General features: G+C 38.8%; 1 protein-coding gene across 1 annotated transcript in view; it reads left to right on the forward strand.

Moving 5' to 3' along the window:
- Positions 1-24570, forward strand: part of Tars3 (threonyl-tRNA synthetase 3) — a 46404-nt gene that overhangs the window by 13845 nt on the left and 7989 nt on the right. The window contains exons 8-15 of the mRNA XM_074062130.1: positions 1546-1624; positions 2727-2873; positions 3746-3844; positions 11095-11261; positions 13268-13430; positions 19308-19445; positions 22904-22981; positions 23068-23168. Coding sequence (XP_073918231.1) covers positions 1546-1624; positions 2727-2873; positions 3746-3844; positions 11095-11261; positions 13268-13430; positions 19308-19445; positions 22904-22981; positions 23068-23168 — 972 coding nt within the window. The remainder of the gene's footprint in view (positions 1-1545; positions 1625-2726; positions 2874-3745; positions 3845-11094; positions 11262-13267; positions 13431-19307; positions 19446-22903; positions 22982-23067; positions 23169-24570) is intronic.

The following is a 24570-nucleotide window of genomic DNA, read 5'->3' on the forward strand; positions in this document are numbered from 1 at the left end:
CTTAGACGATTTGGTTTCTATATTATTATGATCACAAATATCCTCCTCCAAGGCATTTATTTTCCACAGTCCAGTACTTGTGGTGCTCTGGTGTAATTGTAGTAGGAGGTAAAGTTGTATTCCCTTTGTGTAAAGCCACACACAGGTATCTCTTAAATTTTGTCACTTCCTTTGCCATTATGAGGGAAACCAGGCTTCTCTTATTTTTGCCACTCTGATGGACCTGGTAATACCTTTATTTATCACTTATACTTCAGACATGTTGCTATAACCTTTTTTTAAAAAAAAAAAGTTTAAAATGAAGAAATAGAAAAGATAGGCTATTTCAAATTTCTGGCTTCTCTAATTCTTGACCTTTTTAGGGTTTTATTTCAGAATGTTACTTAGGTCAACATTGACATTTCTTGTGTCCTGTCAATTTGAATGGCTTCTATTTAATTTTTTTAATTTCTTTTTCTTTTCTCTTTTTTTTTTTTTTTTTTTTTTTTTGCAATACTGGCGTTTGAACTCAGGGCTTTGTGCTTGCCAGGCAGATTCTTTACCATTTGAGTCATACCCTCAGCCCTCTCCTATTTAATTTTTGAGAAAGGAAAAAAAGCCTTTTCTTCTATGGGATGATTTAAAGATGTATTGAAGGCTTTCATATTAATTAGGCATTCGTTCCTTTCCTCAAAGAATTAACATGCTCAGATTTAGAGTTTACCTCTATTTGCTGGTCTGGAAATCAGTCCTTTCTGTATTTCGTGTAATTTTTAACTTTCTAACCAATAAACTTGAAATCTTTGAAATTGGCTGATAGTTAAAGCACTAAATTTCCGTTAACTTGCTTGATCTTCCCACTGATCTGTTATTTATTTTTAAATTGTTAATATTTCTGTACTTGAAGACAGTCTATACTTATTAAGGTTTGGGGATCTTTGTTCATAATATGTGCAAACCAATCCCCAGTGACAGTGTTTTGATGGTGCTGTCATCTCAGATGCCAACTTTTACCTGAGTTTTGCACTGTAAGTCAGTATTCTCTTTCTATAAACCCAGAAGTAATTAGGCATTTCATCATGAACCAGAGAGCCTAAAAGAAACAAATGAAAGCCTCGACAGTTAACTTTTTTTCTGCTTTTGCTTTTCTTTTGTTTTTCATCTGGTATTTATTTTAAAAGTAAAATATCAAGTTGACATGTTTTGAATAAATTTCAGATAATTTCAAGTCCTGAAAGGTGGTATATAGCAGGGGAATATTTGGCTTTCCAATTTTATGACAATGGAAGGTTTTTGAGAACCTTGGCATGTGACAGTTGAAAGTGGCATCTCTCTAGGCACAGTTTCTTTCAGAAAATGTTCTATAATGTTTGAATTTGAGCAAAAGAAGGCAGATTGGGATCTGAGGCTAGGGGAGTTGTCTCTTTCCTTGACCCTAAATTAAAAATTGCCCCAACACATGCAAATAAGTGGCACCATTCACTTAAAACATGTGAACATATGATTTATAATAAGTAATTAAAAAACCTATAACTGTCTGGACATGTTCTAAATATCTCACTGTAGGTGTGGTCCACTAATCGACCTTTGTAAAGGCCCTCATGTAAGACACACTGGAAAAATTAAAGCCATAAAAATTTTCAAGGTAAGAATCAATTTTTTAAATTTATAAATACAGCAAACAAAGTGAACTAGATGATAAAGGATTTCAATCATATTTTTATAGTTTGAACATCATGTTTTAAAATACTTCATTCTCAACTAAAAGTAGTATATTTTAGAATGTTGATAATTATTACACTAGATGTAACTTTTGTTTAACATTTAATCCTACTGTGTTATACTTTTCTTTTTCATAAGATTTTTGGAAAGACTGTTATTTATAACAGCTGTTCATATCCTCAGGCTTTGCATCCATAGTTAACCAACTGTAGAATGAAAATATTTTTTAAAAATTGGTCTATATTGAGCATGCACAGCCTTTTTTTGGGTCATTGTTTCCTAAATAGTGTAGTATAACAAATATACACATAGCATTTACTTTGCGTTAGTACCATAGAGATGATTTAAAGGATACAGAAGGATGTGTGTACATCATGTGGAAATACTGTGCCATCTTCTGTAAGGAACTCGAGCAAACATGGATTTTGGTATTCATGGGAGGTCCTGGAACTAATCCCCTGCAGATACCAAGGAACACCTGTATTGTAGGTCCCTTGAATTGCCTAACGTGAGCAAAAACATTTGTCTGCCTATAAGAATAATGTACTGTAGGAAAATGAACAAACAAAAGAATATGATGTAATACTAATATAATATGTAATATGGTATAATTGAGAAAAAAATTGCTCTGAGAATACAGAGGTATAGGGCTGAGTTTGTTGTCCCAGCCTTTCTAGGCCTTGGTTTCCTCATAGGTAAGATGGACTGGATGACAGTGTTACTCAGTAATGCTCTTAGCTCCTGAACTTTGATCAGTAAGGTGGATCTCCCCTTCCCCAACCTTCTGCCTCTTCCACCTTCATTGGTGATCATAGTTCTTCAAATTCCCCTCTCACTTCATTCCTGGAACCCAAGCAGATGCTTAATTCAATCATTAGTGGTAGAATTTGGGCTGGAAAGGTTTAATTAGATCCAATTTCAGATTATTTCTAGTACCACAAAAAGTCTTCTGTCAATAAGCAAAATGGATGTCATTTAAGAGTGGTGCTGTTGATAAGTTTACCAAAATCTTGTTTAATGTTTAGAATTCTTCCACATACTGGGAGGGCAATCCTGAAATGGAAACATTGCAGAGGATCTACGGGATATCGTTTCCAGATAATAAAATGATGAAAACCTGGGAAAAGTTCCAAGAGGAAGCCAAGAACCGAGATCATAGGAAAATTGGGAAGGTATGCCCCACCTCCTCATTGCTACTGAGCCACAGCATTCCTTTGTTGCCATAGATTTTTAACAATAGTATTTCTTCTTCTCTCCTGTCTTCTATTTTGCTGGCACTTATTGTCTGCTGTTGAGGTTTTTCATCTAAAACCCTTTTTCCTTCTGAGAAACTTTTATTAGATTTTTTAAATTGTACCTTTCTTTTAATCATGATCTAAAAATAAAGGTATTTTTAAAATCATGTATACATGATAGCATACTATAGGAGCTAAGCAGTATGAGGAAAGACTGAGATTTGACGTCAGTTGGACCTGGGATTTCAATCGCAGTCCTGTCAAGATTGAGCTGTGTTGTTATGGGCAAGGTATTCACTTAACTCGCCTCTTTTGCTGAATAGTCTGTTGGATTCACAGGGCTGGTGTGAAAAGACACTGAATGATGGTGCCCAGCACAGGGAAGGCTCCTAGCAGGTGACAGCCATGAAAATGGTCACCATCACTTAAAGCCCACCTCCTGTAGTGAACTTTTCTTGTCTTTTTTTTGTCATATGTTCTTCACACAAGTTCTATATTCTAAGTGTGCCAAGTAAGAAAATTAGCAGTGAGTAACAAATGATGGTAGAAAAGTCAAGTTCAAGGCTAGGTAACCATAAATATGAATTGTAATGTTGTATATGATATTATATATGGCTAGGGATAAGTATTAAGGGATTTTGAAGTGTCTTGTATTAGAATATGAGAAAATAACTGAGCATGACATGTTTTATTCCTAGTGTATTGTGTGTGTGTGTGTGTGTGTGTGTGTGTGTGTGTGTGTATGAGAGAGAGAGAGTGAGGAAGTCACAAGAAATGAAAGTTGAAATGTGATTACTGTTTCTGTCTAGGAACAAGAACTTTTTTTTTTTCACGATCTAAGTCCTGGAAGCTGCTTTTTTCTTCCCAGAGGAGCCTTCATTTACAATACTCTTATGGATTTCATACGAGTAAGTTTTTAAAATATTTTCTTTTTTTCAACTACATTTAACCATTTTCTTTCACAATCAAATGGTTGAGTATTTCTACTAATTTTATTTTAGCAGTATAAGAATTTTGAACCTAAAATTAAAATATGGATTGTGCCTTCTAATAAAAGCATGGAGACGATGTCCATTTTCTTGGATTGTTCACGTAAATATCTAGAGCACATAGACCATGAAGATAGCATGAGATGAAGTGTGGATCTTGCTGTGAAAGAGGAAAAAAGAGAAAGTATCTTCTCTGGCCCAGAATGCTAAACTATGAAGCATTGCTTCTCCAAAGGTGGCAGTGGATTAGTGGTACACCTGTCTTATATATGGCATGACTGCCAGGTGATGTGGCACCTCCAGAGGAAAGAGTAAAAAACCATTGTGTAAAATACCTACCTATAATACAAGTTCATAGATTGGAAAGTCTTTAGTGTCTACATGATTAGGACTGTGCAGAGATGGTTCAGAGGTGGTCCATTTGGATTAGTACAAGTCATTTCCATTCTTGCCCCATTTTGTCTTTCCTGTAAACAATAGTTACAACATTGTACTAAGTTGTGATGTTTTAGTCAGTGACAGACTGCATATATCATGGTGGTCCCATAGGATTATATCACCCATAATATGACTGGCACCTTAAGGTCCCCTAAGGTTATGTTGTCATAGCCATCTTAGTTTGGGTAAGTGCACTCTTTAATGCTCTCACGATGAAATTGCCTAGTGAAGCATTTCTTATAATGCATTCTTGTCATTAAGCAACACATAATTGTACCTCAGAAAAAAAAATTTTGTTTTGGTTTTTGAGACAGTGTCTCACTATGTAGGCCTCAAAGTCATGATCCTCTTGCCTCAGCTTCCTGAGTGCTGGGATTATGGACACCTGCTTCATGGCCAGCTAGAAATTTAATAACTTGATTTCTAGGTACCCTATCACTAACGTATCCTTAGACATTCTCTCAAAACTATAAAACTCTCTACAGCTTATTCCTCAGTGGTTCAAATAGTTGCTTAGTTTTAAAAATGCCCAAATTTGGGTCTCTCACTCAAGAATTAACTTGATGCTGAGATTCTTGTGGGCTGTTATTTTAGAACCTCTTTTCATCATCATTCTGGCTATTCTGTCATGTCTCTCCTGTTTTGAATTCCTTCCTTGCTGATTCTTGTCTTCCTTTCCTTGTTAATCCATATCTCCCTTTTGAGGGAGCACTTTCTTCAATAACTTTCTGATAAAAGATACATGGAATGTGCTGGTTATTCTCTGTTGCTTCATTAGTCTTGTGTTTCTTCCTTCTCCGGCACTGGAGCCTGAGACTGAGCTCTATGGACTCTTTGTCCCCAGTAGTAATGGGCATTGTGAGGCAGGTATAGGAGATTAGAGGGCAAGGAAATGAGACTTGAAGTATCACTGAAGGTTAGCAGAGATTTTGGCAGGTGGTGACCAGTCACACCCGCTTCTTTGGGTGTGTTATCTTTGTTAGAAAATTAACACAGCCTCTGGTACCTGGAACTCTCAAGATAAGGGGTAGAAGGGTAAAGAATAAACAGAAAGTCTTTGGTAGCCTCAAAGGGCTCTGTTGTTTTTCTGTAGATGCAAGACAGACATGGCTGATGATCAGGCCCAAGGCTTGATGGTGTGGGTTGTAGAATTGTAAGGACATTTAAGTACATAACCCCAGAGGCTTCTAATGCTAAGATAAGGGCACTGGTTGGGAAGGAATGGGTTACTGACACTTGGTATATTTGCCAGACACGGATGAAACTGAGCACATTGAATTCCCAGAAGAATTGGTCTTCCCCTGCAAAAAAAAAGAAAAAAATCTTTCAGAGACCTCAGCTGTTTTTTCCCTTGGTTTTCAGTTCTGTGCCTTTGCCTCTTCCCACATGTAGTCATTTTTAAATCAGGTGGCAGATATTGTATATAAAATAACCATGCATTCAGTTCACCCTCTGCTAGGATTGAAGACTGTTCACACAGTCCAATCAAGAGATAGAACTGGACTATTTTAATAAGAATCTGTCTAGTTCATTTTCATCCTTGTTTCTAGGACATGGCCCTGTGGGTTTCCAGTTGACAGGCTGGTGGGTTTGTGTCTCTTAAGCCCTGAAAGACCAGAGGAAAGGAAATTCTGCCTTTCTAATGTGTACTGTTACTGAGTAACAAACGACTTCAAGTCTCTACGGATTGCCACATCACTCAGGATCTAGTAATACATCATCTGAGTGAGGTCCAAGTGTAGATGAGGTTTTTCTGGAGCATTTGAGGTTCTTCATGTGAAATTTCTTGGGTGCAGTTCACCAAGTGCATTTCCTCACCATCTTTGGACCTGTGAACTATAAGATAAAAGTTACCTGATAGTCACCCGTTCTCCCTTTCCTCAACATTATAAAATGATGGTAGAGGAAAAGGATTCAGTAGATAGTTCCAACGAGGGGTGGAGAAGGTGGGAGGCACACAGTAGTAACCAGTTACATAGAAATTCTTTTGTCTACAGTTGTCTCTCTGTTACCTGAGCTCCCAGCCATAGAGCCTAGCTCTAGGTCTGAATGTTCACCTGCATTAAGAGAAAACATAATATATAGAGAAATGGAAAGTGAATTAATGCATTTACAGTTTTGGCTAGAACTAAGGAGAGAGACATTCTCAGTCTGTTCAATACTGCTTGTAGCAATATTGAAACTTCCAGAAAAAGATAAAAGCCAGGAACTACATCCTGGAAGATGTCTTTCTCCTGGCCTCAGGGATCCTGGTGTAGTCCATCCTCACTCCCAGAATGGAGCTTCCTGGAAGAATCCTAATTTCTAGCCTCCTCCTACGTGAAGTTATCCCAATGCCCGTTTCTATACCATCGATGAACTTAACCTGACCTTAAACTTCAACAAATGAAATTATGTGGTATTTGTTCTGAGTTTCTGGTGTTTCTTTTGTTCAACTTAACCTCTGAGGTTCATCCACATTGTGATAGTTAAGGCAATGTTTTGGTATGTTTTGAGGTATTCCATTTTATGAATATAGCACATGGTTATTCATTTTTCTGTAGGTGTTATTAGGTTGTTTCCAGTTTGGAGCTGTTGCATATGAAGGTGCCATGAATAAATACTTGTGCATGTTTTTATGCACATAAGTACTCACTTCTGTTAAGTCAAAATTGTAGGACAATTCTTTGGGACTAAGCTCCTGTACAGTTCCCAAACAGACCAGACTAAGAAATCAAAATGGAGTCACAGATGCTAAACTTTCACCTCACTTAACTGAAACAAAGCTGTTTATCTCACTCCAGAGAAACCAGGGTCAGAGATCTAATAGCTAGATTTCCCAATTGGCACAGTAATGAAGTTTCCCTGTTCTTTAATCCTTAAACAAGAAGTAACCTGAAATAACTAAGTGTTTACTAATCAGCTATTTTCCATCTCCTTGTCTTCTCCTTACAAGGAAAGTAACTTTGAAAAGACCATTCCGCTTTTAGCTTTTGTTTCTGCTCTCTTTAGTCTTTCTCTATCAAATGCCTTTGCTCCACTCATTAGAGCACTTACTTTTTTTTTTTAATGAAGTGTTGCTGTGTTCTAGAGTAGAAAGCAAAACCAAGTGTGATCATTAAATTGTTGTAATTTTGTCCTTTGATGTTTCTCCTGGGTGTGTACTGAGAAGTAGCATTGCTAGATCATAGAGGGGTGTTTCACTTTTTGAGAAAATGCTGAATAGTTTCAGTGAGGTTGGATCATTTTGTATGCCTTCCAGAAATATCTGAGCACTCTAGTCACTCCACATCCTTATCAACACTTGGTGTTATCAGTCTGTCATTCTGGTAGACATAGTTGTTTTATTCATTTTCTATTTCCATGATGAATAATGATGTTGAAAATCTTCTCATATGCTTATTGGTCATTTGGATATCCTCTTTTGAAGTTCTTTAAATATTGTTTTCCATCTGGTCATTTGTGCTTTGATTACTGATTTGTAGGAGCTCTTTTAATATTTTGAACATGAGTCATTTGCTAAATATATGTATTTTGAGTATGTTCTTTTAGTCTGTGGCTCATGGATTCACTTTTTTTTCTTGGTGGTACTGGGGTGTAAACTCAGGGTCTTGCACTTGCTAGGCAGGCACTTTACTATTTGAGTCACACTCCAGTCCAATTCACTTTCTTAATGATGTCTTTTGACTAACAGTCAAAGTTAAATGAGAAATTAAAATTAAACCTGCTGTGAGGTACAATTATACACCTAATAGAATGTCCTCTGCCCATCATATAAATGCCTGAGAACTGAGGAATTGTCAAGAGTGTGGTTAAGAATACTTAAGAATTCAAAATAGAAGGACTGCAAATTCGAGTTCAGCCTGGAAAATGTAGTGAAACTCAATCTCAAACAATAACAAAAAATGCAAAATGCCACAGACTACCATTCTACTGTCTGTCTCTATAAATGTGAGTAATCTAGGTATTGCTTATAAGTGGAATCATAGGGTATTTGCTCTTTTGTAATAAAGCTGTTTTTAAAAGTCTACTTTGATGCTAACATAGGCAAACCAGCTTTCTTATGTTAGAGTTTGCACAATAGATCTTTTTCCATCTTTCTATTTCCTGCCTATCTCTGTTTCTATATTTAAAGTATGTTTCTTGAAAAAAAGAATATTGTTGGGTTTCATTTTTTATATAATCTGACCTTTTATTTCTTGCCTTTTATTTCTGCCTGTGCCTGCTTCTCTTATGCCTCATCATCCTTTTGCCTGATGGAGGGTCCGGTTGGTTCTGTCGGTCACTAGTCAGGAGAGGGTTTACACAGATTCCCAGCAACACCAGGCTGCCTCGTGGACCACTGACCAATCCGGCATCAACAGCCTTTGGCTTGGTGCCGAGTCCTTGCGCAGTGAGTTGTGGCTGAGTGGTAGAGGTGTGCTGTTCTGAGCACAGTGGCCTGTGCAGAAGCAGTTCTCAAGGTACAGCCATTTTCTTGAGAACTAGAGCTGTATTTCTACGGAGGTCATGCAGGAGGCCAGGATGGCCTAATAGACAAATTCTTCTGGCTGAGGGGGAAATTTCAAAGCTCTGGGGAGAAATGACTTGCACTTACGTTTAAGTAAAGGTGAGGTAGGTCTTGGTTATATTGGTTACCAAATGTAATGAAAACTGGTAGTGAATAAACAGATCTTTTTTTGTAATGCTTGTTGAAATTCTTGTCCCTTGCATTCTGGAATTTGTCCACCCACTGGTTCTTTTACCATCATTCTTACCTCTTTAAAAAAAAAAAAAACAACTTTCTATCTTAAAATTTAATACAGCAAAATTCACACTTTTTTTAATAATTATTTTTATGGTATTGGAGTTTGAACGCAGGACCTTGCACTTGCTATTCAGATGTTCTGTCAGTTGAGCCACACTCTTAAATTAACACTTTTTTGATAACATGCAAAACTGTGTTCTCAGCACAATAATTAAAATACAAAACAGTTTCATTGCCTCCAAAAATGACTTCCTGCTACCCCTTTAGAGTCAATCCCTCCCCCATCCTCAGTCCTAGGTAATCTCAATTAATTTGTTCTTCATCCCTAAATTTTTGGCATACAAATGGAATAATAATCATATGTAACTTTCTGAGACTGACTTTGTTCACCTAGGGCCCTTGAGATCCATCCTGGGCTTGCCAGGGTTTAATGACTGATATTGTTAGATATGGGAACATTTAAGGATTCCAGCCCAATTCTAGACATAGTCCTTCTTACTCCATTGTGTAATAGCAACACAGTTGTCCATAACAGTTGGGATCTTGGCCAGTGTAGAAAATCGTTCTCTGCCTGTTAGTTCTGTAGCAGAGGGAGTCCAGAATGAGCAAAGTATAGTCTCAACTCCTAACAAACATACCTGGGCTTTTTGGTGCCAGCATTGTTCCCTTGGGCACCAGGACACATTATTAAGAAATTATAAAGCTCTAGGGGTTAAAAAAAAAAGATCGTAAAAGTTTCCAGAGAGAAGAAACCAGAGACATAGGAGTGGGTGTCAGAGTGACAGTGAAATTTTCGGTGGACATCTAAGACCCAGAAGACGGTATTGTTGTTCTTAATTTTAAAATATTATACCATACGTTTTTGATTGTGGGAAATCTTTTTTTAACTCACCTAAAGTGTGGTGGTCTAGATTTCTGTCAGATGTCCCTTAAATGAATTGCAAATGTTGAGGATCAAGGAACAATCAAGAGAAATCACCAAATGAGTCTGTTGAAGAAAAAGAAAAGAAAGAAGTATAAATAAAATTTAAAAATGCTTGAAAAACTCTTTTCTCCTTCCTCAGTTATCTAATTAAGGAAACTTTTAATAGAGAGGGAGGGAGAGGAACCAACTTATGACTTACTAGATATTAGCTTGAATGTGATATAAATTAAAATTCTCAGTTTTATTTCTATATAAAACTAAATGGATCAAAACTGACATTCAGCATGGCATTTGGATTTATTGAATTATGAAATTACTTTCTCTCTTAAGTCATAGGGAAAAACCCTGTTGTTTGTCTAGAACGTAGAAGGACATTGAAGGTATAGTTACGATAATACAGGTTTCTATAGATACTACATTTTAATTACTAATTTCCAAAGAATTAAACCACTCTATACCTACATCATTTGTGTTAGCTTTTTTGTCCGTGTAACAAATACCTGAGAGAAGCAGTTTAAAAGCAGGAAAGATTTGTTTTGGCTCATGGTTTAGACCATGAGCTTGCTCCATTGTTTCTGGGCCATGGTGAGGCAGAGCATCATGGCAGAAGGACATGGACAAGCAAAGTTGCTCAGACAGGAAACATAGGAAAAGAGAGAGGCGTAGGATGAGATGCAGTCCCCAAGGACATGCTCCCATTGACCTTCTTCCTCCAACTAGGCCCCATCTCTGAAAGTTTTGTCACCTCACAATAATGCCATCCAGTTATGAATCCATCAATGGATTACTCTACTGATTAGGTCAGAGTTCTCATAACCCAGTCATATCTCAAAGGTTGGATTTACCATCTGGAGACCAGGCGTTCAACACGAGAGTGGGGGGACATTTCATATCCAAATAAATACACTAATGAATTTTTTACTGCGCATACGTAAATTGTTTTTTCATGTTCCACAAACCAGCACACCTAAAACTGAGCATACAGCATCGTGAATTGATAGAAGACATAACCTTGAGTGCTCTTTTGCATGGAATTATCTGTCTTAGCAGATCTTAACACTAAATGCGTTTGTCTTGAAGGAAGAATATCACAAGCGGAACTTCACGGAAGTGCTCTCTCCCAACATGTACAGCAGTAGGCTCTGGGAAGCCTCGGGCCACTGGCAGCATTACAGCGAGAACATGTTCACCTTTGATATTGAAAAGGACACTTTTGCCCTCAAACCCATGAACTGTCCAGGGCACTGGTGAGTATCAGAAGCAAAGCAGGTTTTGTATGACTGCATAGCACAGTTCATCATAATTGGCTTCTGATGTTACTAACTTGCTTTCAGGAGTGAAGGGACTCCTTTAATCTAAAGAGTGGTGGCCGCTAAGTCATTTTAACCAAGTTGTTTCATTCTAGAGAATGACTTTTACTTTTTGAAATGTTGATCTTCAGTAGGCATGGGATGTTAGCTGGAAACCTTTTAGTTTTTTTGTGCTTTTCAGAAGATAACATTTTGTACCAATTTTATAAATTATAATATCTGTCTTCCTAATAGTAATGTACTACAAGAATATGCATTTGCACAGTATTCAGTTCTTACATCCAACTTGGGTTATTATAGCCAGGTCAGTGAGGTGATAGTCAGTGGGTTACTGGGTTTCATTGATTCCAGAGTGTATTTCCCCTCTCCCACATTTCAACATCTCTGAAACTGGGACATGTTTTACAGTTAGTGACACCTTAACATTATGTCACAGTGTAAATCATAGGTTATTTCTTCCTTTGTAAACATAAAATAAAGGCACATTTTATAATTGATGCGGTCTTAGATTCTATGATTATAATTATCATAAAGTTAGTATGCAAATTCAACTTTATAAGACAAGCAGAGTTTACATCTGGAAGTGACTAGACACAATTCTGTACACACACAATTCTACACACACACAATTCTACACACACACAAGTTCAGCTATGACAGTTTTATCTTGACAGCATACAGCATTCCTAGTACATTGACTTTAGAAGCTAACTGTTAAATCTCTCAACATTGAAGAAAACTCTGCTTTCTCATGAAGATAAAAGAAATTCAACTTTAAAATGATAGCGTGTAAAATATATGTATATATATATATGTATATATATATATATATATATATCTTCAACGTTGTAAAAACTGGTATGTAAATAATCTCCAACTTCTTTATTTCTGTTTATTTATTTATTGGCAGTATTGGGGTTTAAACTTAGGGTCTTGTGCTTACTAGGCAAGGGCTCTACCACTTGAGCCACACCCCTAGCCCTTTGTGCTATAGCTGTTTTTCAGATAGGTTCTCATGCTTTTGCCTGGGGCTGGCCTCAGGCTGCAATCTTCCTATCTCTGTTTCCCAAGTAACTGGGATTACAGATTTGAGCTACCACATCTGACTGCAGCCTCTTTTTGAACAGAAGGCAGAGGCTAAGCTTGCGCTCTGCGTTCTCTAAAACACTTGTGTTAACAATTTCTCAACTTACTTTCTCACTAGGTACCATTTAAAACTGGAATCTGTGATTCCAACTCCAGTTTTAGGTAATGCTAAGTGAAAATAGAGAATAATTTTGCATCTTCATGCTTTAGGATAAGGGACAAGAACACAGTGGCTCAGTGGCTATAGGAAAAGGAAAGTGGGTGCTTTCTGTAGAAGAGAAATCTTCCAGTTAACTGAGATCTTTAGTTGTGTGCCTCCCTTGCTTTGTTCTAGAAACACAGAGGTGATTATGACACAGTCCATTTCCTCACGGAGCTCATGAGCAAAGGAGACCAGGAACGTATAGATGGATAGTCAGTTACAAAAAGGTTAGGCCCGTGTTTGAGGTGTTCCTGGAGCCTGAGCAGAGACTGGCCAGCCCTGTCTGGGGAGGTATCCAGAGGGCTTCACTCAAGAAGTGGCCTTTGAAATGAATTGTAGGCAGCAGGTGGGGAGTCGGTGGGTGGATGAAGACAGTGAACAGCAGGGTTGTAACTTTAAAGTTCAGTAATTTTAGAAGAGGGCTGGGGATTATAGCTCAGTGGTAAAGTGCATGCTTAATACGTGTGAGGCCCTGGTTGATCCCTGCACCAAAAAAAGAGTAAAGAATAACAATTCATTGAAGAACAATCTTAACCTGATCTAAGAACCAGAGTGAGGAGTTTGCAAAACCAGAGGCTTGATTGTAACTGCTGGTGTTTAAACAGCACTCCTTTCCAAGCTCTGTCAAAGCTGTGTGCTCCTGCATCTTTTCTAGCCTCATGTTTGCCCATCGTCCCCGATCTTGGCGGGAAATGCCGATCAGATTTGCTGATTTTGGAGTTCTTCACAGAAATGAACTGTCAGGGACTTTAAGCGGCTTAACCCGAGTCAGGCGCTTCCAGCAAGATGATGCTCACATCTTCTGCACAGTGGACCAGGTAGGCCATGATACAGAGTAAATCACAACTGTCCAGACTCACACCTTAGTTCTTCACACCTGCTGAAAAATGTGCTTGGTCTCAGAGGACTCCTTCAGCTCCAACACTCTGTGGTTCTCTAATTTAGGTCATAGTATTCCATAGTATTCCAACATAAATTTATTCATCTTTTCTTTTGGCTTTCTTCACTTATTTTATTAACTTAAGCTCCATTAAGCACAATACTTTAAAGGATTTGGTGGATTTAGGGGATGTTTTGTTTTCAATATTGCTTCAAACTTAAGAGTTTACCTTCTCAATTCAAATTAAAATCATCAGGCAAAGAGTCAATCAAACACTGTTGAACAATTAGACCTGATTGACATAGAGGACAACAGAAGAATCTTCATTCTTTGAAAACACACATAGGATGTTTATGAAGATATTCTAGGCTAAAGTAACTCTCAATAAATTTAAAAGGATCTAATAAAATATTCTCTGACCACAATGGAATTACAGTAGAATTCATTAATATAAGGCCATTTGAAAAACCTCCAAATGTTTGAAAAATAAACAACACTCTCATAAAGGAGAGACCCAAAGGGGAATTAGCAAATGCACACATACAATGAAAACGCAGCACTTCACAAAGTGGGGGAAACAACCAAATGGTATACACAGGGATATTCAGTGCACTGAATGACTGTGGTAAAAGAGCAACTTCAGATCAGTCACCTTAGCTTCTACTACAGAATCCAGAAGCCAGGTGTGGTGGCATACACCCATAATCCCATCACTTAGGAGACTGTGGCAGGAGGCCAACCTGTGATATGAGTGAGAGAAGGAGAGAGAAAAGCAGAGGAAGGGAGGGAGGGAGAGGGAGAGAGAGACAGACAGACAGAGAGCAAGCGCAGAGGAGAGGAAGGCAGTGGAGAGAAGAGAGGAGAGGGGAGACAGAAGAGAAGAGGGGAGACAGAAAAGAAGAGGAAATTACGTACAGTGTAAGCCAAAGAAAGAAAATAAAGAACAGAGCAATAAATAGTTATTATTTGACCCTTATATGTCCCCCAAAAGCTCACATGTTGAAGGCTAGATCCCCAGCCAATGGCGTTATTGGGAGGTAGTGGAGCTTTAGGAAGTGGGGCCTATATGGAGGAAGTTAGGTCATTGAGGGTATGCCTTTGAAGAGTATATTGGGACCCTGGCATGCGTCCCCTCCCCCTCTTCTAGTTACCGTGAAGTGAGCAGCTTTGCTCTGCCTGGCATGATAATCTGCCTCACATAGCTCCAAAAGCAGCAGAGCCGACAGACCATGAACTGAAACTGTGAGGCAAAATCTTCCTTCTTTTTAAGCTGATTTTCACAGGTATTTTGTCACCACATCAGAAAGTTGACTAACAGAAATCATTGATTAGAAGTCATTGAAATACAAAAATGAAAAATAATAGATTGTCAATGAAAAACAAAAAGTGATTTTTTGAGATCATCAATAAAATTGATAAAACTTTTAGTGAGACTTAGGGAAAAAAAGAGAAGACAAAAACTTAAAATACTTGGAGTGAGAGATGTGTCATTTCTGCAGATTCTATAGATATTAAAAGGAATACGTCAACTCAGATGAAATGGACAAATCTTTGAAAAGCACAAATTACCAAACTTCAAGAAGAAATAAATGAGTAATCCTATGTCCACTACAGAAATTAAGTTGATATTGGAAAGCTTTCTCACAAAGAAAATTTCCAGTCCCAGGCGACTTCACTGGTAAATTCTACAAAGCACTTAAGGAAGATGCAATACCATTTTGAGGCAAACTCTTCCAGGAAATTAAAGAGGAGGAAGTCCTTACTGATTCGTTCTATAAGGCTACCATTGCTCTGGTATCAAAATAAAACAGACATTTTAGAAACTAACCAGGTATGGTGGTGCACGCCTGTTATCATTGAATGTAAGAAGCTGAGGCTGAGGATCAAAAGTTAGAGGCCAGCTGAGATACTAGCTCAAAAAAAAAAAAAAAAAAGAAAGAAAGAAAAACCCTACAGTCCAATGCAATAAGCACAAAAGTGAAAGGTTCTAAACAAAGTATTAGCAAATTAAATACATTAATATTTAGAAAAGGGTAATTAATTGTAACAAAGCAGGTTACCTCAGAAATGAAGTTAGATCAACATCAATATTAACAAACTGAAAGAAAACACATCTTCCTGGTCTTGTCAGTAGATGCAGGAGAAAGCATTAGGCAAAATCCAACATTTGTCTCTCATAAAAGTTGCAGGGGCTAGGAACAGATGAGAACTTCAACCTAATAAAAGGCATCTATGAGAAACGTCACGTTAGCATTATAACAGTGAAAGTGAATGCGTTACCCCACGGTTAGGAGCAAAATGAGGATGTTACTACTTCTGCTAGTAATTATTACAGTGGAGCAGCTCCGTGATAAAACAAGGCAAGACAAATAAAAAGTGTACAGATTGGAGAGAAAAAGTCAGACTATCTTTACTTGCAGATGATATGACCATCTGAGTCTTTGATGTCATCTGTAAAGAAAAGTTATTAGAAATAAGTGAAAATTTAAAAGTTGTAGTATGGAATATCAATATATAAAATCAATTTTATTTCTGTATACTAGCAATGAACCATTAGAAAATGAAAGTAAAGAATAATCTCTTAAAATACCATTAAAATATGATAAAACCTAGGATAAGTCTGACAAATATGTTGGTGTAGACTTAGTGGTGTTTCCCTAAACTCATATGTTGTAGCCCTAACAACCCACTTCTCCAGTATGATGGCATTTGGGTATGGGACTTTGGGGAAATAGTTAAGTTTATATGAGATCATGAGAGTGGGGCCCTCATGATGATGTAACATAAGGAGACACCAGAGAGCTGGTTACCTCCTTTTACCCCCTCTCTACCACATGAGGACACAGTGAGAAGGCGGCTATTTACAAGCTAGGAAGAAAACCCTCACCAGGGAACTAAATATGTCAGCACTTTGATCTCGGGCTTTCCATTCTCCAGAACTGTGAGAAACAAATTAGTTTAAATTTGTTAAAAACTCACAGTCTATGGTATTTTGTTGTGGCAGTCCAAGCTGACTAGTTACTGCATATGTAGATGATCTGTACAATGAAAATCATAAAACATTGTTGAGAAATTAAAGAAGTCCTAAAGAAGTGAGAGGATAATACTTTTTTCATCCACTGGAAAACTAAATACTATTAAAATGTTGTCAGTTCTCCCCAATTAATCTATAGAGTCAATGCAATCCCAACCAATATGCAAATACAACTTTTTTTGTAGAAATTGACAAGCTGATTTCAAAATTCATACGGAAGTTAAAATAACCTGGAAAAGGACAGAAACAAAAGACAGACTTAAGCCATAGCATATTACATTAAATGTAAATTACCTAAGTAAACCAATTAAAAGGTAGAGAGTAGATTAAAAAAAACCATGATCCACCTATATCTATCTACATGAAACACACTTCAAATATAACACTTAAAACAGGCTAACAGTAAAAGAATAAGAAAGATATATTATGCAAACATTAACCAAAGGAAAGCAAGAATGGTTATCAAATAAAATAGACTTCAGAGAAAATTACCAGAGACAGAGAGGAATATTATATAATGACAGAAGGGTTAGTTCATCACAAGACATAGCTATCCTAAATACATGTGCACTGTGCAACAGCTGCAAAACGTGAGAGAAAAACTGATGGAATTGAAAGGAGAGTTAGATACATCTGCAGTTACAGTTAGCACCTTAAACTCTGTTCAACAGTTAACGGACAACTGGACAAACCATCAGCAATGATGTAGAGGAATTCAGCAGTGTTGTCAACCATTAATAGAACTGGCATTAATAGAACACCTGACAATAGCAGAGTACACATTCTGTTCAAGTGACCTTAAAAGACACATACCAATATGGATCATAACCTGGACCATAAAACAAACCTCCATAAATTTAATATTTAATTTGTATTAATTTCCTTGGCTATGTTACTGCATAAAGCTAAAAGCTTAGCACTTTTTTTTTTTGCAGTATTGGGGATTGAACCTAGGGCCTTGAGCTTGGCTAGGCAAGTGCTTTATCCCTTGAGCCATGACCCCAACAAAACCTCAATAAATTTAAAAGAATTGGGATCATACACAGTATTTCCTCTAACCACAATGGAAATCAAGCAGAAAGCACAGCACAGCAATAGGAAAGTCTGCAAGACCTACTGATTGCTTTCCCTAAATGTATTACTTCCTTAGTGATTTCATTCACTCCTGACTTCACAACATTTAGAATAGTGCTTAGCACACGAGCAGTTACTCTTTGTTAGTACTAGTCAGGGATCTCCAGAGAAACAGCACTAATAGGAGAGAGACAGAGATGGTAGGTAGGTAGGTAGGTAGGTAGGTGGGTGGGTGGATGGATGGATGGATGTAGATTTATTATGAGAATTGGCTCACATGATTATAAAGGCTGAGATATCCTATGATATGCCATCTGCAAACTGGAGAACCAGGAAGGCCAATGGTTAGTTCCCAGTATGAGGCCAAGGGCCTTGGAGCAGAGATGGGAATTACTGTGTTCCCTAGAATCCAAGGGTCCAGGAACCAGGAGCTCCCGTGTCTGAGGGCATTAGAGGATGGATTTCCCAGCTTTGCTCCACCTTTTTGTTCTGTTTGAACCTTCCACAGATTCCTGCCAATGTTGGTGAGGACAATTCTTCTTTACTTAGTCTCCTGATTGAAAGGCTAATCTCTTCTAGAAACACCCTTACTAAAACAAGAAATAATGTCTTTCCAGCCATCTGGTATCCCTTAGCCCAGTCAGGTTGACCCATAAAATTAATCATCACATTGTTAATGAGAGGATCGGTGTCTCTCAAACACATTTCCCCCCTGCATTCTAGCTCTTCTCTCTGGTTCATGTCACCATCATCTTCCCCGTCTTCCCCTTTTATACAATCTACATCTTGCTTGGTTGCTTTCTTTTTTTTGGCAGTACTAAGCTTTGAACTCGGGGCTTTTTACTTGCAAGGCAGGCACTCTTACCGCCTTAGCCACATCTCTACCTCTTTTTGCTTTAACTATTTTTTAGATAGGGTCTTACTTTTTGCCCAGGGCTATCCTTAGACAGTGATCCTCTTTCCTATAGCCTCACATGTAGCTGGGATTACAGGCATGAGCCACAATACTCACCATTATCTCATTCTTGAGTTACTCCACCAGCTTCCTAATGGGCCTCGCCTCTAGTCTGGACAATCTATTTCCATATTTCAAAAGAACAAATTAGGTCATGTTTATCCTTTGTCCCCTCCTTAAAAAAACAAAAACAAAAAAACCCTACTTTCATTGCTTCCTCATTGTTCTGAGGCTAAAATATCTAGACATGACCCTGGCTTTGAAGATGCTTTATTTCCTCTGGTCCCTGCCTGCATCTAGACTGATCTCCTGCTCTCCTTCCTTCTCTGCCCAACTTCCCACCATGTGCAGTTCCCTGACCCTGTCTGTTCCTCTGATCTGGACCTTCACTTTCAGAATTTCCTCTGCTCAAAATGGAAACTCAGTGTCCACACTCTACACTCCACAAGCACTCTCACTCACCCTCCAGCTGCAGCTCTGCTCTCGCTTTTTTGGGGAGCCCTCCCTCCCTGTCTCCTGTGCAGCTCCACTCTTTCATGTACAGTGCTTTTTCCTGCCTTTCTCCACCTTGCACTGGACACATGCCCAACAGCAAATAGGTATGCATGGAAGGGATGGATTGATGGACAACTGAAACTGTCATCTGTACTCTTAAAATCAGACTTTACCTGATATGAAGAGTTTTAAATGTTAAATAATCATAAATGAATGCAATTTGATCTATTTGAATATTTCTGTTGCCCTAATTTCAGATTGAAGAAGAAATAAAGGGTTGCTTGCAGTTTTTGCAATCTGTTTACTCAACATTTGGCTTCTCCTTTCAATTAAACCTGTCAACAAGACCTGCAAACTTCCTGGGAGAGATGGAGATGTGGGAGGAAGCAGAGAAGGTAAGGAGAAACCCAGTGCCTATTCCTCATCTTTGTCTGCCCGTGACCTGTGTGGGTACGCTGCGTGAACCTGACTAAGAGTGGCGGGGAATGAGAAGAAAGACACACACAGACATATAAACAGAAAACAGAAAGCTGGGATCAGGAGGACGGCATGTTCCTGATGGGAAACATGAGTGCCTACCTAAGCCAGAGTGTTTATTTTATTAGGTCAGTATAAGGGAAAGACTCAGGTAAAAATCAAGCTTTAACAATTCTTGATGCAAGGTGAAAGAATGAGGTTTGGTTGGCTAATTTTCCTAAGGCTAATGAAGCTTAATTACAACACATCAGTTCTGGAGTCATCAAGGCACGCAGGACACTTTATCTAAGGTATTGATTAATCTGGTATCAGGGAGTCTCCTAACAGTTCTGGTACTTTATCTAGTTTTGCATCAGGGGGCTGGTATGCGGACACAGCAGGTTGTATTCTTCCAGGAGATGTGAGAACAAAGGTCAAGACACCAGGTACTGGGAAAAATATGGTAGAAGAGGCTGTGCAAACTTCTACTGTGGAGAGGGTATGCAGACTCCATTATATCCCAGTCCATGGTTCATGTCTGGTCCCCAGCATTTGTCCATCTGAAAAATATCCAAGAAACTGCACTTCCTAGCAATTTTAAATCAGAAGCTCTAAGGTAAATATGCACATCATAGAGTGTGGTTATCCAGTTCACTTACAGCAGTGGTCTTAATAACTTAAAATTGTTTCCTACTTTAAAGTTATTTGCCGGTCACAAATAACTAGCATGATTTTTAGAGACATCCTCCTATTTGCAGTAGTTCTCTGTTTGCATAGTTGATTTTACAGTGTAATCTGTGGTGTCATCTGAGTGTGACTCAGAGTCCCTGGGTTGCCTTCCCTGAGCATAGATGCACATAGCTGGTGCCTGGGTCCCTTCATGGTCTGCCTGTAGTGTAGTGCTCACCCTCTATCCGAAGACACCCAGACTTGGATGTCAGGTCTCATCTTTGAAAAGCCAAGATTAGGTAGTATATTGTGTACTTTTTTTTCCTTATTAAACACAAGAAGAATATATGTTTCTGTGTCAGTTTTTATTATAAATGAGGATGGTGTTATGGCCAGACACTTTGCTCTGCCTGTCAGTCCACCTGTCTTGAGAATACTCCTGGGAGCAAAACACAGCCATAATGTGGAATAAGAATCAGGGAACCACTGTGTTAACAGTTTAATACAGTGAGTGTGGTGGTACACACCTATAATCCCAGCTATTCAGGAAGCAAAGATTGAAAGGATCATAGTTTGAGGCTAGTCTAGGTGAAAAAAGTGAGATCCCATCTCAGTAAACAAGACAGGAATGGGTGCACATGTGTATAATACTAGCTGTATGGGAGGTGTAGGTAGGAGGGTTGAGGGGTCCAAGACTGGTCCCAGGCAAAAATGGAAGACCCTCTCCAAAAAATAACTGAAATAAAAAAGAGTTGGGGAGCATGGGTCAAGTGGTAGAGTGCCTGCCTAATAAGCACAGGACCTGAGTACTGCCAAAAAAAAAAAAAGTAACAGTGTAATAATTACTTTTATGTCATGAATAGTACAGAGGTCAGGCAGAGATGTGTAGAAGCAATTTAGGCTTGAGGTTTAAAGAGGGCCTCCTCTCCACTGCCCTCTTGCCTATACTAAATTCTTCCTCCATGTCTACTGCATGGATGAAAAAGTCATGAGGTAGCCTACCCTAGGATGGATGCTGAGTCAGTTTACCTGCCGGTCACATGGAAGCAGGAAGAGGAAGATTGGCTCAGAGCAGTGTCGCCTCTTTTCACTTCCGCCCTTGAGCATCATAGTCGAGCATGCGATGGTGACAATGGTGGCAGGGATCATAGTGACAACACCTTCTTCATAAGGCCATGGTGAGCTTCAGAGAAATAATTTATATGAGATGTGGGCACAGTCCCAGGCTCAGAAATGCCCGCTAGGCGTCAGGTATTGGTGTCATTGTCATCATTCCAGTCATTTGGAACTTGGTGGGGTTGGGGAGCCAAAAGAGGACTGGAACAGGTATGAGTTAGGCTTGGGGAGAACGGACTTAAAGCCTGTTCTTTTTATAACTGACATGGCTAAATAGTGCAGCAGCCAAGCCCATTATTACTCGGGAACATGACAGCACCATTGAGAGAAGAGCCTTCTTTCTCATTGATCTGGGAATTAGTGACAGGAACATTTGAGGTGTGATTGTATTTCCTTGTCATCACAAGTCTCTGAAGTGGTTAATAGAAGCATACCTTACATAAACCTTAAGGTTCCTCAGCCCTGGCTTCTTAGCCTCACCTGCTTGAAACCAGATCCTAATTGGGACCCTAGGAAAATGTCACAGCCCCAGGAGTCAGCTCCATGGCAACTCCAGCTGCAGCTCCAAAGCACCACCACTGCTTTGACTTCCCCAAGAGGCTCTTTATTCCCCATGTCAGCCCACTCCTGGGCACAGGATGTTGGGTGATGACAGACATCTGGGTGGAATGATAGCATTCTATCCAGATGCTTCCCAGTCATAGGATTGCCAGGAGACTCCAATCCAAGGCCCCTTTCTTTTCTTTTTTCTTTTCCTTTCTTTTCTTTCTTTCTCCTCTCTTCTCTCTCTCTTCCTCCCTTTTTTCCTCCTTTCCTCCCTCCTTCTTTCTTTTCTCTGTTTTCTCTCTGTTCTTTCTTTCTCTCCCTTCCTCCCTTCTTTCTTCCCTCTCTCACTTCCTTCCTTCCTTTGTACTGGGATTTGAACTTAGGGCCTTATGCTTGCTAGGCCCGTGCTCTACCACTTGAGCTACTCCTCCCACGTGGCCCCTTTCCTTAACACCCATCTGGACACCATGCACCATCAGTGCTGAGTACCTTCACACAAACTACATTGAAAGTATTCAATGACTTAGGCTGAAGACACCCCTGTAAATCATAAGGGATAGATGCCTCCGCAACCCCAAGAGAGGAGGAAGAAAAGCAACAGTTTTGCAGTCTTGGGGTCTTCTCATTGTATGGAGAACGGAGCAAGGTCAAGGCTTTCAGGCCTTTCCATGTGTGAAGGCCCCACCCACAAAGAAAAAAGGGTCTTAGACCTCTCACCAGGAGGCAGAAGATATCAGTGTGCAGGGAAGAGGGGCTTCCACTAGAAGGAGAGACCAAACATCGGTTCCCTAAACCCTTACCTGTTGATTCCCTGGAACAGTTTAGTTAAATTGTCTTTTTTCCCCAGTTAAAATGTACATACATTTCTTGAGAACAAGTACCATCTAAGCATCTAATGTAGCCCCTACTCTGTAGTTTATTGAACATAAAAGATGTGCAGTATGTATACATAGAACAAAGGTAGAATGTAATTAAGATTTGTAGTAACTTATTTTTGTGAGCTCAATGACAAAAGATAAATATACAATAAAATAGAAGTTTTTAATGCTTTCTTCTTTAAAAATAGCAACTACAGAATAGCTTGATGGAATTTGGAAAACCATGGAAAATGAACCCAGGAGATGGAGCATTTTATGGCCCTAAAGTAAGTATACCATATGCTTATTTAAAAAAAAGAAAAAGAGTAAAATTTTTTAAAAACACTGTAAGCAAACTTCATTTTCTTTGCAGATTGATATAAAAATCAAGGATGCTATTGGCAGGTATCATCAGTGTGCGACAATTCAGCTGGACTTCCAATTGCCCATTAGATTTAATCTCACATATGTTAGGTGAGTAATTGAATATGGTAAGTGCTGTAGCACTACTGTCCTAATTTGTCAGTTGAGTATGAGTAAGCATTAGCTTCTGTGTATCTAGGATGTGTGCTAGCTACTCAATATATGTTTGTTTACTTATAGTTGGGGATTTTCTTCATCTGCTTTGTGTTGTTGTATCAAAATACCTAATGTTTATTTGGGTCATAATTCTGGCAGCTGAAAAGTCCAAATAGCATGGCATCAGCCTCTAACAAGCTTCCCTGGCTACATCTCAGCATGGCAGAGGAGTGCAAAGGGAAATGACTATGTGTAGAAGGGGCCAGCTCTGCATTATTACAACACACCCTCTTGGGAACTAGCCCAGTTCTGTGAGAAGTACTATTCCAAGAGTGATGCTTCTATAACTGATCACCTCTGGGCTCCACTCCTATAAAGATCCGCCACTTGTCGGGCTGTCGTATAGCCTCATGTTAGAGCACGCGCCAAGAATGTGTAAGGCCCTGGATGAAAAGGCTCCCTGTATTTCTTGTTCTAAGAGTCTTTATCAAGATTTTTGTTAAATCCTTTGTCTGCATCAATTGATGTGATCATGTGATTTCTCTTCTTTAGGCTATTCAGTTGGTGGATTGCATTGATTTAGAATATTGAACCAGCCTTGTATTGCTGGGATAAAACCCATTTGGATGGAGTGTCATCATATATTTGATTACCTAGTTCATTGAGAATGTTTGAATGTATTTACGTAGGACATTGGCCTGTAGTTTTCTTTTCTTGCACTGTAATTGACAGGTTTTAGTATCTGAGAATATTGCCTCATAAAACAAGTTGGGGGAGTGTTCCTTCCTGTTCTGTTTTCTGGAAATGATTATGTGGAGTTAGTGTTACTTCTTTTTCATATACTTGGCCAATGAAACCATCCAGAGTTGTAGGCTTCCTTTGGGGAAAAAATTTATTGGCATGTTTAAAATTCAATAATTTGTATAGAATATTTTCCCATTAAGATTCTTAGGATAAATGAATAACCACTCCTCATCCAAGGAGAAGGAGAAACAGGTCAGCCAGGCAGCCAGCCTTCCTAGGTGTGTGTGGACAGTGGAGAGAAGGAGAGCAGAAGTATAAGCAGCGGTTTGTAGACAGGTCAGAGATGAACAAATTGGGGTGTCTGGGGTGTAGAAGAGCTGCTGTGATTTGTTCAGGCTGAGTAGGGAGAGGAAGCATCAACATCATCACCATGATCATGTATGATACAAGGGAGGTTTACCCTGGAGAAGTGCATTGTAGCTCTCCATTGCACTCAGCCTTGCAGAAAGGCATGGAGTAAAGCTTAACATTCTTTCCTGTGAAGTGGCACAAAGAAATTTCCTTATTTTGAGGAACACTCATCAGAAAACAGCAATGACATCCCAACAGCATA

The sequence above is a fragment of the Castor canadensis genome, chromosome 19 (assembly GCF_047511655.1).
Source record: "Castor canadensis chromosome 19, mCasCan1.hap1v2, whole genome shotgun sequence".
Lineage (NCBI taxonomy): Eukaryota > Metazoa > Chordata > Mammalia > Rodentia > Castoridae > Castor > Castor canadensis.